We start from the raw sequence: 22,082 nt of genomic DNA, 5'->3' as shown, positions 1-22,082 counted from the left end.
TAGCCATGCATTTAGCCATGAATAGGTAAACTAGAATGATGCTACTTTACTTGTTCAATATGGACACACACACACACACACACACACACACACACACAAACATCATCCAAGCCAAACTGAACTGAGAAACAATAAATCAAAGGAATGCTTATTCAGATTGATCTTGTCATCATGGAGATGGCTGGGTTCTGCCTTGCATCTTTGAGATGACTAAATCTATAAACTTAAATAAATAGCTTTCAAACATTTGCAAATTGTTAGGGTAAGAGTTCAGCAGAATATTCCAACAAAAATTTAGATGGGGGAGGGATATTCTAAAGAGAAGATTTACAATGGCTACTGTTTCCTTCAGACCAATGGGAGTTCATCAAAATAGTCTTGAAAGTGGAAAGAAAAGAAGAGAAGAGAAAAAAGAAGAGAAGAGAAGGGAAGGGAAGGGAAGGGAAGGGAAGGGAAGGGAAGGAGGGAATGTCTCCTATAGATGAATACAACCAGTATTGCATTCTATTGTAATTTTTTGTTTGCACCAGTTGAATTTCTATAGTTCCTTTCACTGAATCAAAGCTGTTCAATTTTCATTTTATCCTAAAGTAAAATTCTGTGCTGCAACAATGGTCTTCATAACTGTCATAAGCATGAATTTGTGGTTCAAAGGTTTGGAGCAAGCCCAGTAGAACAAGTTAGCGTTATCCCTCATCTGGCATAGGAAGGGATTGAGGCTGAAAGAAGGTGATTTGGTTCTTGGCAAGAGTGATCTTGAATATTCTAATTTATAGTTCAGATCTATGCAATTTCCCACTTGCATGTAGGGACTTCCCTTATGTTCAATGCAGGCTTTGGAATTGTTCTGTGGGATTCTCTAACTAGCCAGAACAGATGAAGAATTTCATGGATGTGGGGGAAGGCGAATTTGGCTGTAATCTTTTGGTTCATAGCCCCTCAGCTATGCCAACTTTGTGGAGAAATTTATTTCTAGATTTTGAGAAGGCTGCTAAAAACTTAATCAAGTTTTTCTTTCTTTTTTTAAATTTGCTGAACTGCTTCATCACAATCAGAACCTGTGATTTTGCAGAAACCATCTCAGTATGAGTCGAACAGAAGTATAAAAGGTAGAATGTGCTACTTATTGCAACTACCTAAAGTTATTCAAATGTGTGGGGAAAATACTGTACAATGAAACTTTCAGTGAGCATCACAGATAGAGTGACTAATGTTCATTAGTGCTGTAGGTGGTGTAGGAAGTTATCACCCAGCCCTCTCCCAGAAAAATGAAATATCCTAGGAAATATTGATAAGGCAGAATATTATATTTTCCTGGATGTGAAAAAGGGAGAAACACATTTTAAACACAGAGTAAATTCCTGCAGCTTCCTGCCCATCCCCACTTTGTCAATGGGCCATTAAGAAGGCCAAGCTAGTCCACTTTACATAATAAAGAGTTCTCCCCTTCAGCTCCAGGGGGGATGGCAATGAAGGCAGGATAATATTGCCTTTTACTCAACTGACCACATGGCATCTGAACTCAATCAAACCTGAATTCAAAACAGCCTAGAGGGTTGCCCCTGCATGGGCCCGTGTGAGTCTGGCAACCAATCAGAATACATTTCTTACACAGGAACAGGAAACAGATAGGTGGGGCAGAACAGATTATAAAAATCCCTGCAAGCCCTTCTTCAGCCCTTCTCTTCCCTTCTCTTCTTCTCCACCAACATTGAAGCATGTGATCACATTTTCTGTTCAGGACTCAGGCCATGTGGTTCTGTCCAACATTAAAACCATCTTTCCAAGCAGCCTCCATGTCTCCAGTGTCTTTTTCCCCACTTGGAGCCGAACCCAGAAGGACATTTCTTCCAACAGTGGTAAACAACAAAGCATTGCTGGGAAATGTTGCCCAGTGGTAGCATTTTCTAAGAAGAAAAACCAATATTAAACAATCCATCCCTGATATGTATTTCCATCATGCTGTGACTTAAACATTATTTGAAAAACAATTCTTCCCTCCGACTAAATTAATTAGATTAAAATTATGTAAAAGAAGAAGGTAGAGAAAGAAAATAATATGTGCTGTCAGTCTCCAGGATGAAGTGGTATCACACAAAATTATTAGAAGTAACTATTGAAAAATTGTGTGTAATGTGACTGAACATCTGAAACTGAGATATATAGGTAAAAAATACCAGAAATAAATCTTAAGGGCTAAAGGGGAGAAAATGGTCTCTGCTGAATGATTATAAAGTGAAATCATGTAGATCATAGTCCAAAGAGACAGTCTGATTGAAAATCTGAGATTGAAAGTGCTGCATGTTTTGCTTTTAGAAAAGCCATCATAAAACTGAAGCTGGATTTACATAATGAACCTTTTTTCAATATTTCAGGGCTGTCAAGAATGAGAGGGGGGGGGGAATGCCAATTGGATTAATGTTTGGTGCAATTTAAAGCTTCCTTCTTGATTGTTAGAATGATTTATCTCTTATTAAAAGTTGATCTTCATCCAAATGAGAACTTACTTGCTGACGAGCTAAATATTATGGAGATACTAATCTAGACGAAGCTTTATCACTCCCCCACACAACATCCACATTAACTCTTTAAATATAAATAAAGTGCTGGCCTATGTTATTTATTTGAAAATTGACTGTTCTTTTCCTATGCCTGTAGAGACTCAAATTGTAAGCACAGAAGAGAAAAGTGGTCTTTGATTGAACCCACCAGGAAACTGAGATAGCTTTGGACTGGAATCTAGATGGCACAAACAGAAAGTGAAGGGAATCTAAGAATTATTTTGCTAAGGCAGGTTAACATACAGACATAAATGCTTTGGGACCTGTTTATGTAAAAACTCATCTACACCAGCATGGACTCAACCAATATTTTCTTCTCTGCAAGCAAATCAGTAAAATATTGGATTTCTCTGCTGCTGGCCTCAATTTCTGTGAACTTTCCTCTTCCAGGATCTATGTGATTCAGCCGGTTCGCACCAGTTGAGGAGAACCATTTGTTAACTCTCTATGGAGTTCTGGGAACCAGCTGAATAAGGCTCCTTGCCTAACGACTCCAGTAGCTCACACTCAACTCAGACGTTCCTGCTGATTTGTAATTAACCAAAGGAAGTTGGGGGGGGGGGGGGGAATAACCACATAGACATTTTCTCAGCAGAGAACTTCTAGTCCCTTTAAAACTCAGAGGGGAAAATAAAGTGAAAGAGAGGTGTTTTTTTTCCTTCTCTCTCCCTTCAGTTAATAGCTCCGGGCAGACAGCCAGGAACCGTTTAACAGGTAAATGTTTAATTGCATTAACAAAACTGCAGGAATGCAATCAGCACAGAAACATAGAAATTTACAGATCATACAGATTAACAGAGTGGGAAGGGACCTTGCAGGTCATCTAGACCGCGCGCACCTGCCCAAGCTGGAGACCCTACACCAGTGATGGCGAACCTTTTTCGCCTCGGGTGCCAAAAGCACATATGTGCGCGCTATCACACGAACTCGAGTGCCAACCCACATAACTTAATGCCCCCCCTCACCTGTGTGGACCGTGCATTTTTGCGCAAGGCTTCCTCGCCACTCCCTGCTCTGGCTGCTTCCCCTTGGCTAACACCCAGTGAGGGGAGAAGTTGCTCTGCCACAAACGGGCAGAGATTGGGGTGGGGGTGGGGGGATGCTCAAGTGTGCTCCTGTGTCAAAAAACCTTCCCTTATCATTCTCCTGTGTAAAGATTGGGCCCTTTTTACTATGGCAGGTGTGAGTCCAGTTGCTAAATTCTCCCCTTCTATTAAAGAGGATCCTGGGCACTACAGTCAATAGACAAATGAGGAAGGGAGCTGCTGGCACAGGGGAAAGAAAAGCATCAAGAAAAGAAGAAAAAGCAGCTTTTTCCCCTCAAGGTGGCTGCTCTGTTTCCTCCCCTCCCCTGTGCTAGCATAGAGGATCCTGCCTGGTTGCTGCAATCCAAAGAGAAAGGAGGAAGAGAGCAATCTGCATGAGGGAAAGACAAGCAACAAGGAAAGAAGAAAAAGCAGCTTTTTTCCCTCAAGGTGGCTGCTCTGTTGCCCTTTTCTCCATTTCAGCACCACTCCATGGAGCCTGCCCCACCCCCCATCGCCCAGGTCCTCGCTTCTCCCAAGCATTTCTTTGCCTATTTAATTTCCCCTCCGTAGCATTTTTCCATCGTGTTTCTTGCCGTTTTGGACAGGAAAACAAAGTTTGTGGGACTAAAAAAAACTCCTTTCAATCAATCAATTCCAACTTTGCGAGATCTCTTCCCCCCCCCCCCCCAAGTTGTAATTGATTGAAGTTTTGTTTTAGTCCCACAAACCTTGTTTCTCTGCACACGCTGGCAAGAAATGCGATGGAGCTGGAAATCAGGTAGGCAAAGAAATGTTTGGGAGAAGCAAGGACCTGGGCGATGGTGGGTGGGGCAACCTCGATGCCCTAGCACTGAAATGGAGAAAAGGGCAACAGAGCAGCCACGTTGAGTGAAAGAAGCCTCTTTCCTTGCCGCTTGTCTTCTCCTCCTCCCCCCTGCTGGCAACTCTCCTGATTTCCCTGCGGATTCAAGCGATCGGGCAGGATCCTTTTTAGTAGCAGGGGAGGAGGGGGAACAGAGCAGCCAGCTCGAATGAAAGAAGCCTCTTTCCTTGCCGCTTGTCTTCTCCCCCTCCCCCCTGCTGGCAACTCTCCTGATTTCCCTGCGGATTCAAGCGATCGGGCAGGATCCTTTTTAGTAGCAGGGGAGGAGGGGGAACAGAGCAGCCAGCTCGAGTGAAAGAAGCCTCTTTCCTTGCCGCTTGTCTTCTCCCCCTCCCCCCTGCTGGCAACTCTCATTTCCCTGCGGATTCAAGCGATCAGGCAGGATCCTTTTTAGTAGCAGGGGAGGGAGGGGGGAACAGAGCAGCCAGCACGAGTGAAAGAAGCCTCTTGCCGCTTGTCTTCCCCCCATTCCGGCAGCTCTCTCCTCATTTCTGGTTTGCATTGGGCTGTTTTTCGCCCTTTGGAGGCTTCAGGGAATCCTCCGGAGATTTTAAAAAAAACTATCGAAAAATCAGCTGGCCAGCGGGCGCATGCGCACTGGAGCTGACAGGGCAATGCCTCGCGTGCCCTCAGAAATGGCTCTGCGTGCCGCCTGTGGCACGCGTGCCATAGGTTCGCCATCACGGCCCTACACCATTTCTCACAAATGGCAGTCCAATCTCTTTGTGAAAGCCTCCAGCGATGAAGCTCCCACAACTTCTGAAGGCAAATTGTTCCATTGGTTGATTGGTCTCACTGTCAGAAAAGTCTTCCTTATTTCTAGATTGAATCCCTCCTTGTTCTTGACAGGATTAGGCCAGGGAAGGAGTTTTTAAAATGGTTTTTAAAAAACAGAGCAGGAGTTTCTTGTCAGAGTTCTTATGTTTTTTTAAATACACGTTCTAATTAGCAGAATTGATTTTATTAATTTGGAATAGGGTTGCAATGATGTTTCTATGTTTATGTATTTTGATCCTAAATTTTCAGCATTACAGTATTAGACTGTAAAGATTTCAAATTGTCTTGTAATTACGTTGCTTGTGTGCGATGGAGCACCCACAACTTTTGAAGGCAAACTATTCCATTAGTTGATTGGTCTCACCCTTAGGAAATTTCTTCTTAGTCCTAGGTTGCTTCTCTCTGTAGTTAGTTTCTATCCATTGTTTCTTGTCATGCCTTTTGGTGCTTTGGAAAATAGATTGATCCCCTCATTTTTGTGGAGCCCCTCAAATTTCCTGATAGAACAATTAATCAGTGGAACAACTTGTCTCCAGAAGTTGTAAATGCTCTAACACCTGAAGTATTTTAAGAAGAGATTGGATAACCATTTGTCTGAAGTGGTGTAGGTTTCCTGACTTAGAAGATCTCCAAGGTCCCTTCCAACTGTTATTCTATTCTATTCTAAATATCGAAACGGTGCTATTTTATTGTTTTATTTTATTGTGAGTTGGACTAAGGAGAAATTTCCTAAAGGTGAGACCAATCAAGTTGGCCATGCCCACCCAGCCACATAACCACCCAGCTGCTCATTATGGCAGAAAACCGGTTGTTAAATTATTTGAATCCTACCACTGTGTATGTCCCTCTGTGTTTTTTTTTTTTAAGTCAAGAAAAATCATTCTTATTTCAACCTTCATTTTATAAATTATCTTACTGCAAATTGTCATATTTAAGATAGTATCATTTTAATTTGATGGTTATGGAGGTTTGTATCTTGTCTTGGGAGGGATGTGCACTTTGAAAGGTACTGGAAAATAACTAAAGAAACAATCCTCTCAGGCTGCCAAGAGCTGTAAGGGTATTCAGAAGCGGAAAAAGATGCAAAAGCTATTAGCTGTACATTTTCTCCCCTATCTGGCATCTTGGACCTTCTTGCTCTACTTGGCTAGTATGAATAATAATTACTGATAGATTATTTCCCATCATTTTCTTCAATGTCACATAATTTACCAGTTCCTGCCAATCTATGATTGCAGATTTGACCACCTCTATCTATTGTGTGAAAAGATACTTTTTCACAAGGATAGTCAAAGCTATCCTGGCCTGAGGAGGGGAAATAAGTTAGTGCTACCTTTCCAATTCTGGGAACCTGGACTAGAGATGGAATCTTCTTCAGCAATGTTGAATGGCACAGTATCCTTCACTATATCTAAAGATATTAAGGTATCTTATAAGATATGAACTGAAGAGTTCATATCTTATAAGATATTTAAACTGAAGAGCGGGGACAGAGAATTAATAGATACAGAACATCTCTGTCCCCAGCAAACTAAAATTCATAGGGTTATAAATGCATGTAACATAGATGTGTGTGTGGGTAAGATTATCACTCCTGCTGTCAAGCAAAACCAAGCATGTAATAGTGATTGTCATACCATGTGCATGAATCACACAAGTGGCAAGAAAATAGGGGCAGTCAGGCATAATACAGGTTATGTAGACAGTAAACACAAGGTCAATCAAAATGGACTCAAATGTCTATATACCAATGCACAGAGTATGAGGAATAAACAGGGAGAATTAGAAATTCAAGTAAAAGAGGGCAGATATGATATTATTGCCATTACAGAAACTTGGTGGGATGAAACTGACAAATGGAACATACAGCTAGAAGGATTTAAATTATTTAAAAGAAATAGACCAAATAAAAGAGGAGGTGGAGTTGCACTATATATAAGAAATAACTATGTCTCTACAGAAATAGAGCACAACAATAATGAGAACTATCTTGAATGCATTTGGGTCAATATTAAAGGTTGTGGGGGAAATGACATTGCCATAGGTCTATACTACAGGCCACCCAACCAAGCAGAGGAAGAAGATGAACTTTTTGCTAGTCAGCTAACTAAGGTATGTAGGAAGCACACCACAATAGTAATGGGAGATTTTAACTACCCTGACATCAACTGGGAAACAAACTCTGCACCAAGTGGAAGATCCAACAGGTTCCTAACAAACCTAGCAGACAACTTTGTTTTCCAAAAAGTAGAGAAGGAAACAAGGGGATCAGCCATACTGGACTTAATTCTCACTAACAGAGAGGAAATGATAGAAGGTGTTGAAGCCATAGGAACCCTGGGGGCAAGTGACCATGCAATATTGGAATTCAACATTATCCAAACACAAGTAGTAGAACAAAGTCAAACTAGAGTCTTGGACTTTAAGAAAGCTAATTTCAATAAACTTAGAGAGAGCTTGGGAAAAATTCCATGGATGAGAATCCTCGAGGGGAAAACAACTCAAGAAGCTTGGGAAATTTTGAAAAATGAGATTAGAAAAGCCCAGTCTAACACAATACCAATGAAGAAGAAAAACAACAGCTCCCAAAAGAAACCAGCATGGCTGCATAAACAACTATCTGACAAACTGAAAGACAAAAAAAGTAAGTATAAAAAGTGGAAGGAGGGGGACATAACTAAGGCAGAATATCAGCAAATAGCCCGAGCCTGTAAAGATGAAGTGAGGAAAGCTAAGGCTCACAATGAAGAAAGGCTTGCCACAAAAGTAAAAATTAACAAAAAAAGCTTCTTCCAACATGTTAAAAACAAGAAAAAAGTTAAGGAAACAATTGGTCCATTGCTAGGAGAAAGTGGCAAGAAGGTGACAAGCAACAGGGAGAAAGCAGAACTATTTAACTCATGTTTTGCATCTGTCTTTACACAAAGGGATAAAACAGTCCAACCTATCAAAAGCAGCACCACAAAATTAGGAACACAAATTGAAATAGGGAAGAAAATGGTAAGTGAGCACCTGTCTACCCTAGATGAGTTCAAATCACCAGGACCGGATGGATTACACCCCAGAGTTCTGAAGGAACTAGCAGACGAGATCTCAGAACCACTGAATTATATCTTTCAGAGATCCTGGAACACCGGGGAACTACCAGAGGACTGGAAAAGAGCTGATGTGGTTCCCATCTTCAAAAAAGGGAAAAAATTAGATCCAGGAAACTACAGACCTATCAGCCTAACCTCAATACCAGGAAAGATTCTGGAAAAAATAATCAAGCAACGAATTTGCGAACACCTAGAAGCAAACAAAGTAATAGCCAAAAGTCAACATGGATTTGTCAAAAACAGATCATGCCAGACTAATCTTATTGCATTCTTTGATAATGTGACAAAATTAGTGGACCAGAGGAATGCCGTTGATATAGTTTACTTGGACTTCAGTAAGGCTTTTGATAAGGTAGACCATAACCTACTACTAGATAAAGTAGAAGAATGTGGGTTAGACAGCATCACCACCAGATGGATTGGTAACTGGCTGACCAACCGCACTCAACGTGTAGTTCTCAATGGAACTGCATCTACATGGAGGGAAGTATGCAGTGGAGTACCCCAAGGCTCTGTTTTAGGCCCAGTACTCTTCAACATCTTCATCAATGATTTGGATGAGGGAATAAATGGGGAACTCATCAAATTTGCAGATGATACCAAGCTGGCAGGAATAGCCAACACTCCAGAAGATAGGCTTAAGATACAGAAGGATCTTGACAAACTTGAACATTGGGCACTATCTAATAAAATGAAATTCAATGGTGAAAAGAGTAAGGTTCTACATTTAGGCAACAAAAACGGAATGCACAGGTACAGTATAGGTGATACCTTACTCAGTAGTAGTAACTGTGAAAGGGATCTTGGAGTTCTAGTGGACAACCATTTAAATATGAGCCAGCAGTGTGCAGCAGCTGCCAAAAAAGCCAACACAGTTCTAGGCTGCATCAACAGAGGGATAGAATCAAGATCACGTGAAGTGTTAATACCACTTTATAATGCTTTGGTAAGGCCACACTTGGAATACTGCATTCAGTTCTGGTCGCCACGATGTAAAAAAGATGTGGAGACTCTAGAAAGAGTGCAGAGAAGAGCAACAAAGATGATTAGGGGACTGGAGACTAAAACATATGAAGAACGGTTGCAGGAACTGGGTATGTTTAGCTTAAGAGAAAGAAGGACTAGGGGAGACATGATAGCATTATTCCAATATCTCAGAGGTTGCCACAAAGAAGAGGGAGTCAAACTATTCTCCAAAGCACCTGAGGGTAGAACAAGAAGCAATGGGTGGAAACTAATCAAGGAGAGAAGCAACTTAGAACTGAGGAGAAATTTCCTGACAGTGAGAACAATTAATCAGTGGAACAGCTTGCCTCCAGAAGTTGTGAATGCCCCAACACTGGAAGTCTTTAAGAAGATGTTGGATAGCTATTTGTCTGAAACGGTATAGGGTTTCCTGCCTAGGCAGGGGGTTGGACTAGAAGACCTCCAAGGTCCCTTCCAACTCTACTATTGTATTGTATTGTATGACTGAGTAGGCTAGGTAATATACATAGCTCTATACGGAGCTTACCACCTCAGGTTGTCTTCTAGCATCCTTTTTCTGAGAGAATAATCTTCTTCACCCTGTGATAGTTGGTTTAGGACATTCCCCACCCCACCCACAATTCAATGTATACGCAGCAACTTGCAGGTTTATCTCCATGTAAAGTGTATTTCAAATCTGAGATGTTTTAACTTTCTGGGAGGATCATCTGGAGAAGCAGCCATTGCCTGCACTTGGAGACACAGCCCCTCCTTTAACACCCCCCCCCCCCGGACGATGGGCAAGGCAGAGTGGTGGGAATAAAGAAACAGGAGGATGCAGAGTAACTGGGGCAGCCAAGGATTAATTTCTTCAGTTCTCAGGAGGAAAAGGATTAGTGGGCAGTAAATTATTAAATTTCTTTTTCCTTTTCAGATTTTTCTCTATTTAGATAAGTCAAAAAGGATTCAACAGTACAGGGAGGGTATTTAAAAAAATTGATCGCATATGATCACTGTCAAATATTGTGCTTTTAAATTTTTTTGAAGGAATTGCAACTGCCATGCAGTTAGTTTATTTTTAAAACCCACAACCCTGTTAGTATATTTTGATTCTCCTGCTAGTTCTCCTACAACTATAGTCTCACCAGCTTGAAAAAGCACAGCAGGGAAGAATCAGTCAGGAAATCTATATACAGAAGTAAAATCTTGACCACCATTCCTTTAGACTAAGTTTTTTTCCCCACAACTGGTTGGTAAGCTATAATACAATACAATACAATACAATAGTAGAGTTGGAAGGGACCTTGGAGGTCTTCTAGTCCAACCCCCTGCCTAGGCAGGAAACCCTATACCGTTTCAGACAAATAGCTATCCAACATCTTCTTAAAGACTTCCAGTGTTGGGGCATTCACAACTTCTGGAGGCAAGCTGTTCCACTGATTAATTGTTCTCACTGTCAGGAAATTTCTCCTCAGTTCTAAGTTGCTTCTCTCCTTGATTAGTTTCCACCCATTGCTTCTTGTTCTACCCTCAGCTGCATCTTTACTTTTTAAATATATGATACAATACTACGTATGTATTTATTTCTTTGTTTGTTTGTCTGCTTTTGAGTCAGTCTGAACTTCTAAAAACTGCCTGGACAAGTCCCTACAGTTTTCTTGGCAAGATTTCAGAATTGGTTTGTTATTGCCTCTTCCTTAGGGCTGAGAGAAAGTGTCTGGCCCAAGGTCACCCAGCTGGCTTTATACTTAAGGTGGGACTTGAACTCCCAGTTTTTATTCTAGTACTTTCAACATATAGATCAAAACGAGTCTCAATACCATTTATTAGTTTATATATTATACTATTGGAAATGAATTTCAAACTTTCAATAGAGGTTACAGCAAGGTAATATATGACTCATAATATCAGATAAACAAACAATGAATTGGTGAGCTGGTCTGTCATATGCTTTAATATAATTTTTTGTTGTGATCATTACCTAGGTTTTGTCTGTCATGTTTCCCCTAATACTAAAGATTAGAAAGAAGTTTGCCAGATTTCTACTATCTGAGTTACAGATTGGACCACCACAAGATAAAAGATTTGCACAGGGATTCCATTGTCAAGTTTAGCCCCAAACTTTTTTTTATTGAATGCAAGTTATCAACTACAACTCAGTTTATTAATTTTCATGAAGCTGCATAGTAAAAGATTAGTTAATCCACCCCTGGTTATCAGGCTGAAAGGGGGAAATCATATTCATTTTTTTATTATTTGCAAAAATATAAGCAACAAATGCATTTTATTCATCCATGCATGCACTGAATAACTTTTGCAGCTATTTCATTGTGTACTACATTGAAGCAGGTTCTCTTAATTGTTAGTTAAAGCAAAATCAGAGAATAAAAATCTGACTAAAAGCAATATTTAAATTTTAATGAAGTTACAACCATTCATGATTGAAAAATATATTATAGGTGTTCAATTTATAAAGAATAGCTAAGATAAACAAAACAGTAACCTGTTCTACTTTCTTCCAGCCTAGTGTCAACAGAAAAGTTTGAGGCCAAAACTCAACACTGGAAAAGGATGCACGTTTCTCACATTTTATGCTTTGTGACTTATCCAGGAATTCATATAGAAAACCCAAACTCTGAATGTTATACAATTATTTTAATTTCTTTAAAAAAGCATTGTCCTGATACAATATTCTATATTTCCATTAATCCTTGAGTCTTTGATTCACAATAGAAATAACAGTAGACAAGGCAGTTCTAGTATCTAGAACTGGCATTAAAGAGGAATGCAAAATTAACAAGTGGAGAAGAATCTTGATAGCATGGAGGTCTTGGCTGGGTTGCTCCTCTGCAATCATTCAGAGTAGTTTCTTGTTTTAGGAGCTTTCATGATGAAGCCAAAGCTGGCTGTCCAGGAAGAAGTGATAAGCAAGGAGAGAAAACCAAACCCTTGAAAGTAAATTAAGTCCAAGGTCAACTTTGACCCCACTGCTTCACAGAACGCACTATATTTATTATCTCTGGATACTGCATGGTCATCTAGGTTTTACTGCTGCCATGGACATGTATTCAGTGTTGTTGTCATAAGTGTTGGCACTTTGGCAAACCTAGGAACAAAAAGTAGATGGTGTGGATTCTGATTAATAATTTTGATGAATGATCTTAACTCTTTTCTTTTCTTTCGAAATGACCAAAACTATGCAAAAGTGAAATAATGGCAAATTCAGGGTAAAAAATAAAAATAAAAGGATTATCACTCCTGTTCACTTTCTGCTGGATGCTTTCCAAGTGATTTCAGAGCCACTATTATTTATCAATTCTTTTGCAGGCAGCAATCAGAGGAATTGCTTTCTTGGATATTTTTGCTGATGTTCACAGCATTCTTTCTCCCTTCGCCCTACTTCTAAAACTTCAGGCCACTAAATCAATAAACAACTCCATCTTATGCAAATTAAAAGTAAACTGCTATCACTTGTGACTGAATTCCAATAGTAAATAAATGACCTAGATTTATTCACCAAAGTGGTTTCCATTCCGCATGCTGACACTGTGTGCCTCTGAATCACACAAAATGGAAAGTCTGTTACTATATCTTTGGCAGAAACTAGACTTGAAGAAGGCTGTGGAAATCACTTACCGAACTTCTAAAACAACTTATTGAAGAAAAGATGCAGGCAACAAATAAAAAAACTACGAGCCCAATAAGTATCCATGACGTAAGTTCCGATAGCCAACAAGATTTTTCTGAATCTGGGAAAGAATCAAATTGGTGTTTATAATTAAGACTTGAGAGTAACAGCTACCATTGTGAATTGTGTAGTACAGCCCAAAAACCTGGCCAATTTTCTTTTTGAACTGGCTGGTGATCAAGTATATCCATAAATACCTTTTGACATGATTATAGACACAGGGAGAGAGAAGGGATGGAGCAAGAGAGATTAGCCAACCATCCTGTTCTTGTGACTCAGAAATGAAGTTTGACTAGAACAGAGTTTCCCAACCTTGGCAACTTGAAGATGTCCGAACTTCAACTCCCAGAATTCCCCAGCCAGTGGGAGTTGAAGTTCGGACATCTTCAAGTTGCCAAGGTTAAGAAACAATGGACTAGAAGAATCACTGGTCTGCTACTCTTCCATCTTCAGCGGAGTATTTTGGATTGGATTTCTTTCCTGCTTTTTGTTGAGCATCTCAGACTATATAGAATCTCCTCCTTGGAAATGACCAGTCAATAATCTGAGAGTGTGATTGGCCCCAAATCATCAAAGATCTTTCATGGTTGAGGAGGGACTTGCCTGGCTCACTTTGTTCCTTGTCCAAAACAAGGCTACACCCCTCAACTGGCTGAGCTGATCAATTCAATACCTGGACCAAAATGACTAACATGATGCCATTTAATCTAGATGTAGGTGTGCATAACTTGACTTTTTAAAAAAGTGGTTAGTGAAGTGCCTCCTTAGAGCTTCACATGCAGCTTTTATAGCTTTACACACTCTGTCAGCAATCTTTCATTTTCTTTTGGGTTCCATGGCTTCAGGAAAGTCTTCCAATCTATCGCCAATGGAAATCATTATCCTCATCCAAAAATTTGAACTTTATCAATAGTGGTCTTTCCTAGAAAAAATTTTAATGACAGGAAAAGATACGACAGATGAAATTTCCCCCTCTATGCACATCTTATAGATATGTCAAGTTTTTCAGGCCTGGACTTGATAAATAAACACATAAAATGGCTCTTTTACCTTTTTCTGTATTGCTTAATGTGTAGAAACATTCTATATATGATGAATATTTTTATAATTATGTATCTGTATAGTTAAGAAACAAGCTTTTTATTTTTAATGGGTAAAATCCCATTTTTAAAAAAAGAGGGTTTTTTTTAGCTAAGGAGTACGATTTATAAATACTCTGTGGCATGAGGCACTCCTCAAAGAAGCCATTCCCCACTTTCCATTTACAGATGAAACTCGAAAAATTAGAATATTATGCAAAAGTTCATTTATTTCAGTAATGCAACTTAAAAGGTGAAACTAATGTATGAGATAGACATGCAAAGCAAGATAGTTCAAGCCGTGATTTGTCATAATTGTGATGATTATGGCTTACAGCTCATGAAAACCCCAAATCCACAATCTCAGAAAATTAGAATATTACATGCAATCAATAAAACAAGGATTGTACATAGGACAATATTGGACCTCTGAAAAGTATAAGCATGCATATATACTCAGTACTTGGTTTGGACCCCTTTTGCAGCAATTACTGCCTCAATGCAGCGTGGCATGGAACCTGAGGTGTTATGGAAGACCAAGATGATTCAGTAGCGGCCTTCAGCTCTTCTGCATTGTTCGGTCTCATGTCTCTCATCTTTCTCTTCCCCATAGATTCTCTAAGGGGTTCAGGTCAGGCGGGTTTGCTGGCCAATCAAGCACAGTAATCCCACGGTCATTGAACCAGGTTTTGGTGCTTTTGGCAGTGTGGGCAAATGCGAAGTCCTGCTGGAAAATGAAGTCAGCATCCCCATAAAGCTCGTCTGCGGAAGGAAGCATGAAGTGCTCCAAAATCTCCTGGTAGACGGCTGCGTTGACCCTGGACTTAATGAAGCACAGTGGACCAACACCAGCAGACAACATGGCTCCCCAAATCAACACAGAATGTGGAAATTTCTCACTGGAATTCAAGCATCTTGCAGTGTGTGCCTCTCCATTCTTCCTCCATACTCTGGGTCCTTGGTTTCCAAATGAGAAGTAAAAGTTGCTCTCATCAGAAAAGAGGAATTTGGACCACTGAGCAACAGACCAGATCTGTTTTTCTTTAGCCCAGGTAAGACGCGTCTGACATTGTTTGTTGTTCATGAGCGGCTTGACAAGAGGAATACGACATTTGAAGCCCATGTCCAGGATCCGTCTGTGTGTGGTGGCTCTTGATGCACTGACTCCAGTCTCAGTTCACTCCTTGTGAAAGTCCCCAACACTTTTGAATGGCCTTTTCCTGACAATCCTCTCCAGGCTGCGGTCATCCCTGCTGCTTGTGCACCTTTTACTTCCACACTTTTCCCTTCTACATAACTTTCTATTAATGTGCTTTAATACAGCACTTTGGGAACATCCAACTTCTTTTGCAATTACCTTTTGAGGCTTTCCCTCCTTATGGAGGGTGTCAATGATGGTTTTCTGCACAACTGTCAGGTCAGCAGTCTTTCCCATGAGTGTGATTCCTACTGAACCAGACTGAGAGACCATTTAAAGGCTCAGGAACCCTTTGCAGGTGTTATGGCTTAATTAGCTGATTAGAGTGGGACACTTTGAGCCTAAAATATTGCACCTTTCACAATATTCTAATTTTCTGAGATTGTGGATTTGGGGTTTTCATGAGCTGTAAGCCATTATCATCACAATTATGACAAATCATGGCTTGAACTATCTTGCTTTGCATGTAATGAGTCTATCTCATATATTAGTTTCACCTTTTAAGTTGCATTACTGGAATAAATGAACTTTTGCATGATATTCTAATTTTTCAAGTTTCACCTGTATATGCTGCTTTACATCCATATGGTAGCTATAATCTTATAATAATAATAATACACAGTTCTATTACAATGCAATATAACTGCAATTAAAATTACATTTAAAATCTTTTCTTTTAAAAGAAAATCAGTTTCATATATGGCCATCAGAAAATAATTAGAATAGAAGCAGAATCCATCAGCTGCAAGGAAAATCTAGCCAGCCATTCTGCTAATCCAGAAATAGAATGTGGCCTGTGAGGATTACACCCTTGATTGACTTCCCATAGTGACTACCAGTGAGCATGGGAAATGACTTTTGTGTAAAAACATTGCATTTCAAAATATTGGTGGGTGGGAGAATCTATGAGTCTATAATTGTGGGTATATATTTAAATATGCAAGTCATCAATGGATGCATATGTACTTGTGAAGGTCTTAGAGCAGGGGTGTCAAACTCAATTTCATTGAGGGCCGCATCAGAGTTGTTTTTGACCTCGGGGGTCCAGGGTGGACGTGACCAACTCAACTTCACTCATGTTAGGGGCACCTGTGGTGCTCTGCCAGCAAAAATGGGCTCCTGATTTCCATTTTGGCTGCAACAGCCTTCTGCAACTGTCTGCCAGCAAAAATGGAGCTGAAGAGGACCACACGCAGCCCTTCCGAGCTCTGTTTTCATTGGCAGAGACACTGCGGGCCGGTCCTTTGCTGTATCCCGGGCATCCCCACGGGCCAGATCTAAGCACCCCATGGGCTGGATCTGGGCCCTGGACCTTGAGTTTGACACCAGAGAGAGAAAGAGGGGGGGAGGGAGTAGGGAGAGAGCCCTGCTCCTTGATCACTATGCTCCAGCTGTGTTTTCCATCTTACTATTGTTCAATCTCTAGCAGCCCTGGGATACTAAAAACTGCTTTCAATTTTATTTGGGTGGAAGTGAGGGTATGTGTGGAATAACAATGAAGCAACAGCTCTCAATACATGAACCTAATGTGGAACTTAGACTTCTCCTAAATGGTGATGTCACAAGTATTATTCCTTTACACATTTATATTATTTGTATTTTAGATTGTTGCCAATTGAAAAGAGCAGCTGGCATTTTCCCAGAATTCAGTGTTCAGTATTCAGTGTCCTTTCCTTCCAAAGGAGATGAAAGAAGAAAAATGCTTTCTCTAAAATAAGGTGAAACAGTCTGACAAGTAAGAATGATTTGACAGAAGGAATTGGTCTGCTAAATCATACTTTGATAGATTTATTTAATTGTGTTTTCAAAAACAATGACAACTTACCTTGAACGTAGAGATGCTTTTCATTTGATTTGCAACAACGATAAACTGGAGTCAGAACTTCTAGGCAACAGATATAAGTATCACTATCCCTGCTTTTTAAATTTCTGAGAATGAATGATACCTTTTCATCTGAATGGATTGGTTCACAGAATTCATTTGTTCTTTCAGAATTATTTTTTCCATTGTCTACATAAAGAGAACAGACTTTTTGATTGCTCTGGCCCTTATACAGGTTCATATAGAAACCTTTCACATTGCTGGGCAAAGGACAATTCAATGTAAAATTTTCTTTTGGAAATTCATCTTTGATCCGAGTATCGTTGGTGATATCCTCTGTAGAAAGAAGAAAATAGTTAACAAATAACAAGTAAACATTGCCATGGGAAGTTAGCAGTTGTCTCCTTTGTTAACAAAGAAATATATAAAGGAAAAACATAAGGTAAAAGAAGGAAATGGACTAAGACTTTTTCTAAATATCCCGCCACATATATCATTTAATCCCATGATTATCTATATAATGATATAGTATAAACATAATTGATATGATCAATTGCATCAATTTGTGTGATCTCATTCAATCCAATACAGGATCCTTGTTTTGCCAACATTTTTCTAAGTTCCAAAATTGCTGAACTGGTTGTCAGATGTTTATCCTAGTTTGCTGATAGTTTTTGTGTTTTTGATCTTCTTCAAAAATAAATTGATATGTTTTCTTTAGAGTTCCAGCATTTGCAATTAGTCTTCACAAGCCTGCAGCTGACTTGTCCAAGGTAGCCTTGCCAATCCATGACATCACAATATTTAAGCAAGTAACAGCTAAAAAAGGCATCACATGGACAGGGCCCATTACAATCCCAGTACAGGTAAGCAATTTGTTACTTTTCATTATATTTCTTTTAAAAATAATGAACAAGCTGTCTCAGGTACTGAAACATTAGGTGGCATAGAACAATATAGTAAATTCAAAATTAAACAGCAGCAAAATAATGATTTTAGAGAAACTAAAAAACCTCCCACCCATTTCAGGGATACAACATAGATGTTACACAACCCTCAAAACATAGATTAGTCAAAATCAATATCAAAAGTAGATCACAAATCAACTTATCCTAGGGCCTGGTGAAAAAGACAGATGAAATGATATGTTATCTCAAGACACCAGGAGAAATATTTTTATGATGTTCATTTATTAACATACCTAAAACATTAATCACTACTCAATAGCAGTTAACTATATACTGGATCAAAGTTTGGTGCTTGGACATAGTGCTTAAATCATATTGACTCATGGCATTTATATATGTGCTGAATTTCAGTTATTAATTCTTTCTTGTCACTCTCATTTAGATATGATGTCCTTAATTAATGTCACTAAAATATAATAAGTCATACCTGTGCAAGATGTAGTGCAGGATAAAATGGATGGACACTGGGCAATACCTAAAATAGTATATCAATGGCACTTAATCATTTTTAAGATTAAAAAAACCAATGTACAGAAACATTTACATTGCATAGTAGAAATTAACAATACAGTAGTTTAAATAAATGATCTATCATTGCAGACTACCCCCATAATTTTGCATATCATGAATTCTTTGAACATTATTTATGTTTTATAAATTCTGTTAAGGTTGTGAATGTAAATAATATTTGCAAAGGTTTGACTGCAGCCAAGGATGTATTTATTATGATCAGAATGCGAATTAAAACACATTGTGCAGAGAAGTCAAGAAATGGCATGTAACGTCGCAAGATACTGCAATGCAAGTATAAAAGAGTAGGTTATGTGCCATAGTATTATCATTGTGGCATTTTTGTGGTTAGGAATGGTGATCTAAAAGCACAAGTGCATGCAAGGCATGTTGCCAGTGAATGGGGCTGCAGTAGGAGATTATTTTTAAATGTCCTTTTCTGTTTACCTGCAGTGTATTCTGCTTGTATAAATAAAGTTAATTGAGAATCCTATGTACCTGGAGTTATACCCAGCATATAGTATAGACTTCTGCTATGGAGAAAATCTTGGTGAATGGAAGTGAATGCAGTTATCCCAATTTCTCTCTCAAAGTTTAGGAATGCAAGGAGGTTGGAGGTAACATGGAGCAAGCACCAGGATACAACTCAAGAGCAAATGAGAATAACTTAACTACAGCAAAACTGGAAAACAATAATTGCTGAAACTAGATACTCTAGCTCCCTATTCAGCTGGTACATGAATCTTAACTCCTTCATACTATTTTTTTCCTCTTATTTACCTCAGCTGTCTTACCTTATCTTTTAATAGATTTGATTAAAAGCAGAATATCGGATCTATTGGATTCATCACTATAATGCTAAAGCATAAATGAATAATCAAAGGCCTCTTTGTGTTTTCAAAAGAAATCATAGGTCTTGCAAAATCGTAAGCATTGGTTCCAATTAATTATTTTGATAATTATTGCCACTGTTATAGATATGAATCAATGTCTGAAAAATGGTGCCTACCACAGTGAAATGATGCTTGACTCTTCAAAGGGATTTGGATATAATAATACTGTATATAAATGGAATGACTCAGTCTATTCAGCAGTTTCCAAGACTGAATAGTTTAAAGTATAATTTTAAAAAATTTAAAATGCTAATAGCAGCATAGAAATAATATAATAAATAAAGATGTTGTTTCTTATTCATTTCTAAGATTTCACAGAAATGAACCTAAATGAAGTAGCAGAACTATCACAATCCTAAGGCCACTTTCTGAGCCTGGCCACAGAGGTCATTCTCCCATTCTGTGTGAACCGCAACCCCCAGTATTCCAAGTCAGCATATGGCTATGCAGATTGGAAATTGTGAGTGCAATTTCACCACATCTAAAAAAGCATGATGCGCTCTTGCACAACCTCCTTGGAAGACCAGCTGCAAATAGACAGTAGAAATGAATTAGTGGAGGCATTTCTTTCATATGCAAGGTTTGGATATGAGAAAAGAAGTGCTGAATGCTTCCTTTATAGTTAGGTGCAAGATGTCTTCATCTCCTTTCTTTGCTTGGTATTAATATCTGTACAAACAATGATTGGCCTGCTTGTTTTCTTAATCTCACCTATGTTATTTAATGGTATAAAGTAAATCTTGCCAATAGGTTGGCATAGTTATATAGCTGGTCAACCCTCAATGATCCTTCATCACTCTATTTTGGGGAATAAATGTTGATATTCCATGGAGCAAAATTAGAGTCTATCGTGTAGATCAGAAGACAACATCATCATGTCTTCTATTCACATGCTGCATACCATACATTGCCAACTCCTGACTTCCACAATGATTGTTTTGAAGCACCATGGGATAATACCAAGGGTGGATTTCTTGGACAACCATCATTATTAAAATATAATCTAAGTAAATTAAATTAATACTCCAAAATATATTCTCCTGGGGGTAAGTCTCAGTGAGCTCAAGGAGATTTTGAATTAGGCATTCTATGTAAAATGGTCTGATGATGGTCCTTCACACATGTAACTAGAATTCTTCAGAATGATCCAGGAGTCAAAAATAGATATACAATAATATAAACCAACTTTATATGCTTTATATAACACAAAGTTGGAAACAGAAAACAGTAAACAGCTTAAAAACCAAGTAAATAATATACTAGAAATCTTGTGCTGGACATAGGCAAAGAATTCCAACTGAGAAAAGTTTGTCTCTTGTTAAAATACATCTGACAATGTTGGCAATCATTTTCTGGAGTTGTTTATAATATAATTTTTATAATAAAGTTAAAATGATTATTATAACTCTGTTCAAAGACATTACTATACTATATACTAGTGGATATGGTTTTAGTAAACTAAATAATGGCACATAAGACATTTCAACCATTAAATTTGGTCCTATAGCTAGAGAATGATTCAATTTTTCATAGTATAAATGCCTGTTCTTTACCGTAGCTTCAGGGTCACTGCTTCTAAACATTTCTTATACAGTCTTTAAACTCAATAAAATCACAACCAAAGGAAATTGCTATCAACAGAATCTGCAGCATCACTTACCATGCAAAGCTTTGAAGCAGCAACACAAAAGGCAGAAAGCCACAATGCCTAGTTTCATATTCACAAACCTAGATGCTGAAATAAATGTTTTGTATTGTCAAGGAACAAAGTTTTATACTGAAAAAAAGATGGTGCTTCTCTCTTGTTTTAGATTCTCAGTAGCAGAAAAGATCACTGTTTTTGTTAAAAAGTACTCTGTTCTTTGTTTAAATTCCACATGTAGAAATACCTATACGTCACCATGAAAGGTGTGACTGTCTAAAGTGTTGGATTTCCCCAGTTCAGTTCTCGTTTATTTCACTGAAATGATAATCCTTTTCCTGCCTCAGTTTATGTCAATGAGCAGAATTTGAAACTAGTTTCAGTTTAATCTGAGTTGACAGAAATTAAGCTCATGACAATATTTGTTATGCTGAACTTTTTCTTCACAATAATGGTGTAGTTAGAAAATAGAGGCTGAGCTGAAAGAGGAAACATTAGGATTAGTGTGTCGGAAACACTCTGACACACTAGTCCTAATAATTAGAGGTAAGTGGTCTGCAGAATATTTTGATTTTATTAATTCCTTTCAACATTTAGTAATTTTTTGCTATATTTGTTTGGAAATCCATAGAAGATGATTTTAGTTTCGTACAATATTTAAGACTTGAATTAGAAAGAGCAAAAAAGACCTCAGCACAGTGCAACAGGGTGAGCTCCAACATGGAAGCATCTTTAGAGAACTCTGGCTCCCTTGGCTAAGAAACGGAGATGAGTACCAACCCAGACAGACACTCTGACAGGAAAAACCTTTACCTTCAGTAAGAACAGAAATCTATTCCTTGCTCTTTTTGATATACCTCAATAAATTGGAAATGTCCATGGATTTCTATAAGCAGCTCTTGTTATCTGTTCCAGAAAACATTTTAAAATTTGTTTTTCTTAGGGTAAAACTGGAAGTTACCTATCAGG

At 38.7% G+C, this 22,082-nt stretch overlaps 1 protein-coding gene across 1 annotated transcript; it reads right to left on the bottom strand.

Annotated features, from left to right (window-relative positions):
* Positions 1 to 11,780: 11,780 nt before the first annotated feature.
* Positions 11,781 to 21,308, bottom strand: LOC309383039 (inducible T-cell costimulator-like). The gene is made up of 5 exons (XM_081935151.1): positions 21,132 to 21,308; positions 18,496 to 18,543; positions 17,104 to 17,436; positions 12,950 to 13,062; positions 11,781 to 12,419 (listed from the first exon to the last, which is right to left on the bottom strand). The coding sequence occupies exons 1-5, from the start codon at positions 21,187 to 21,189 to the stop codon at positions 12,348 to 12,350; spliced, it is 624 nt and encodes a 207-aa protein (XP_081791277.1). The 5' UTR covers positions 21,190 to 21,308; the 3' UTR covers positions 11,781 to 12,347.
* Between the last annotated feature and the right edge of the window lie 774 nt (positions 21,309 to 22,082).

This window comes from Natrix helvetica (assembly GCF_964273705.1).
Source record: "Natrix helvetica genome assembly, chromosome: 1".
Classification (NCBI taxonomy): Eukaryota; Metazoa; Chordata; class Lepidosauria; order Squamata; family Natricidae; genus Natrix; species Natrix helvetica.
Note: the sequence above shows the minus strand (reverse complement) of the source record. Positions and strands in the feature narration are given on the sequence as shown.

Coding starts and splice junctions, on each gene's coding strand:
- LOC309383039 (XM_081935151.1), bottom strand. CDS start 21,189: ATGAAACTAGGCATTGTGGCTTTCTGCCTTTTGTGTTGCTGCTTCAAA. Junction 18,544..21,131: donor CTGCTTCAAAGCTTTGCATG/GTAAGTGATGCT, acceptor ATACTATTTTAG/GTATTGCCCAGTGTCCATCC. Junction 17,437..18,495: donor CTGCACTACATCTTGCACAG/GTATGACTTATT, acceptor TTCTTTCTACAG/AGGATATCACCAACGATACT.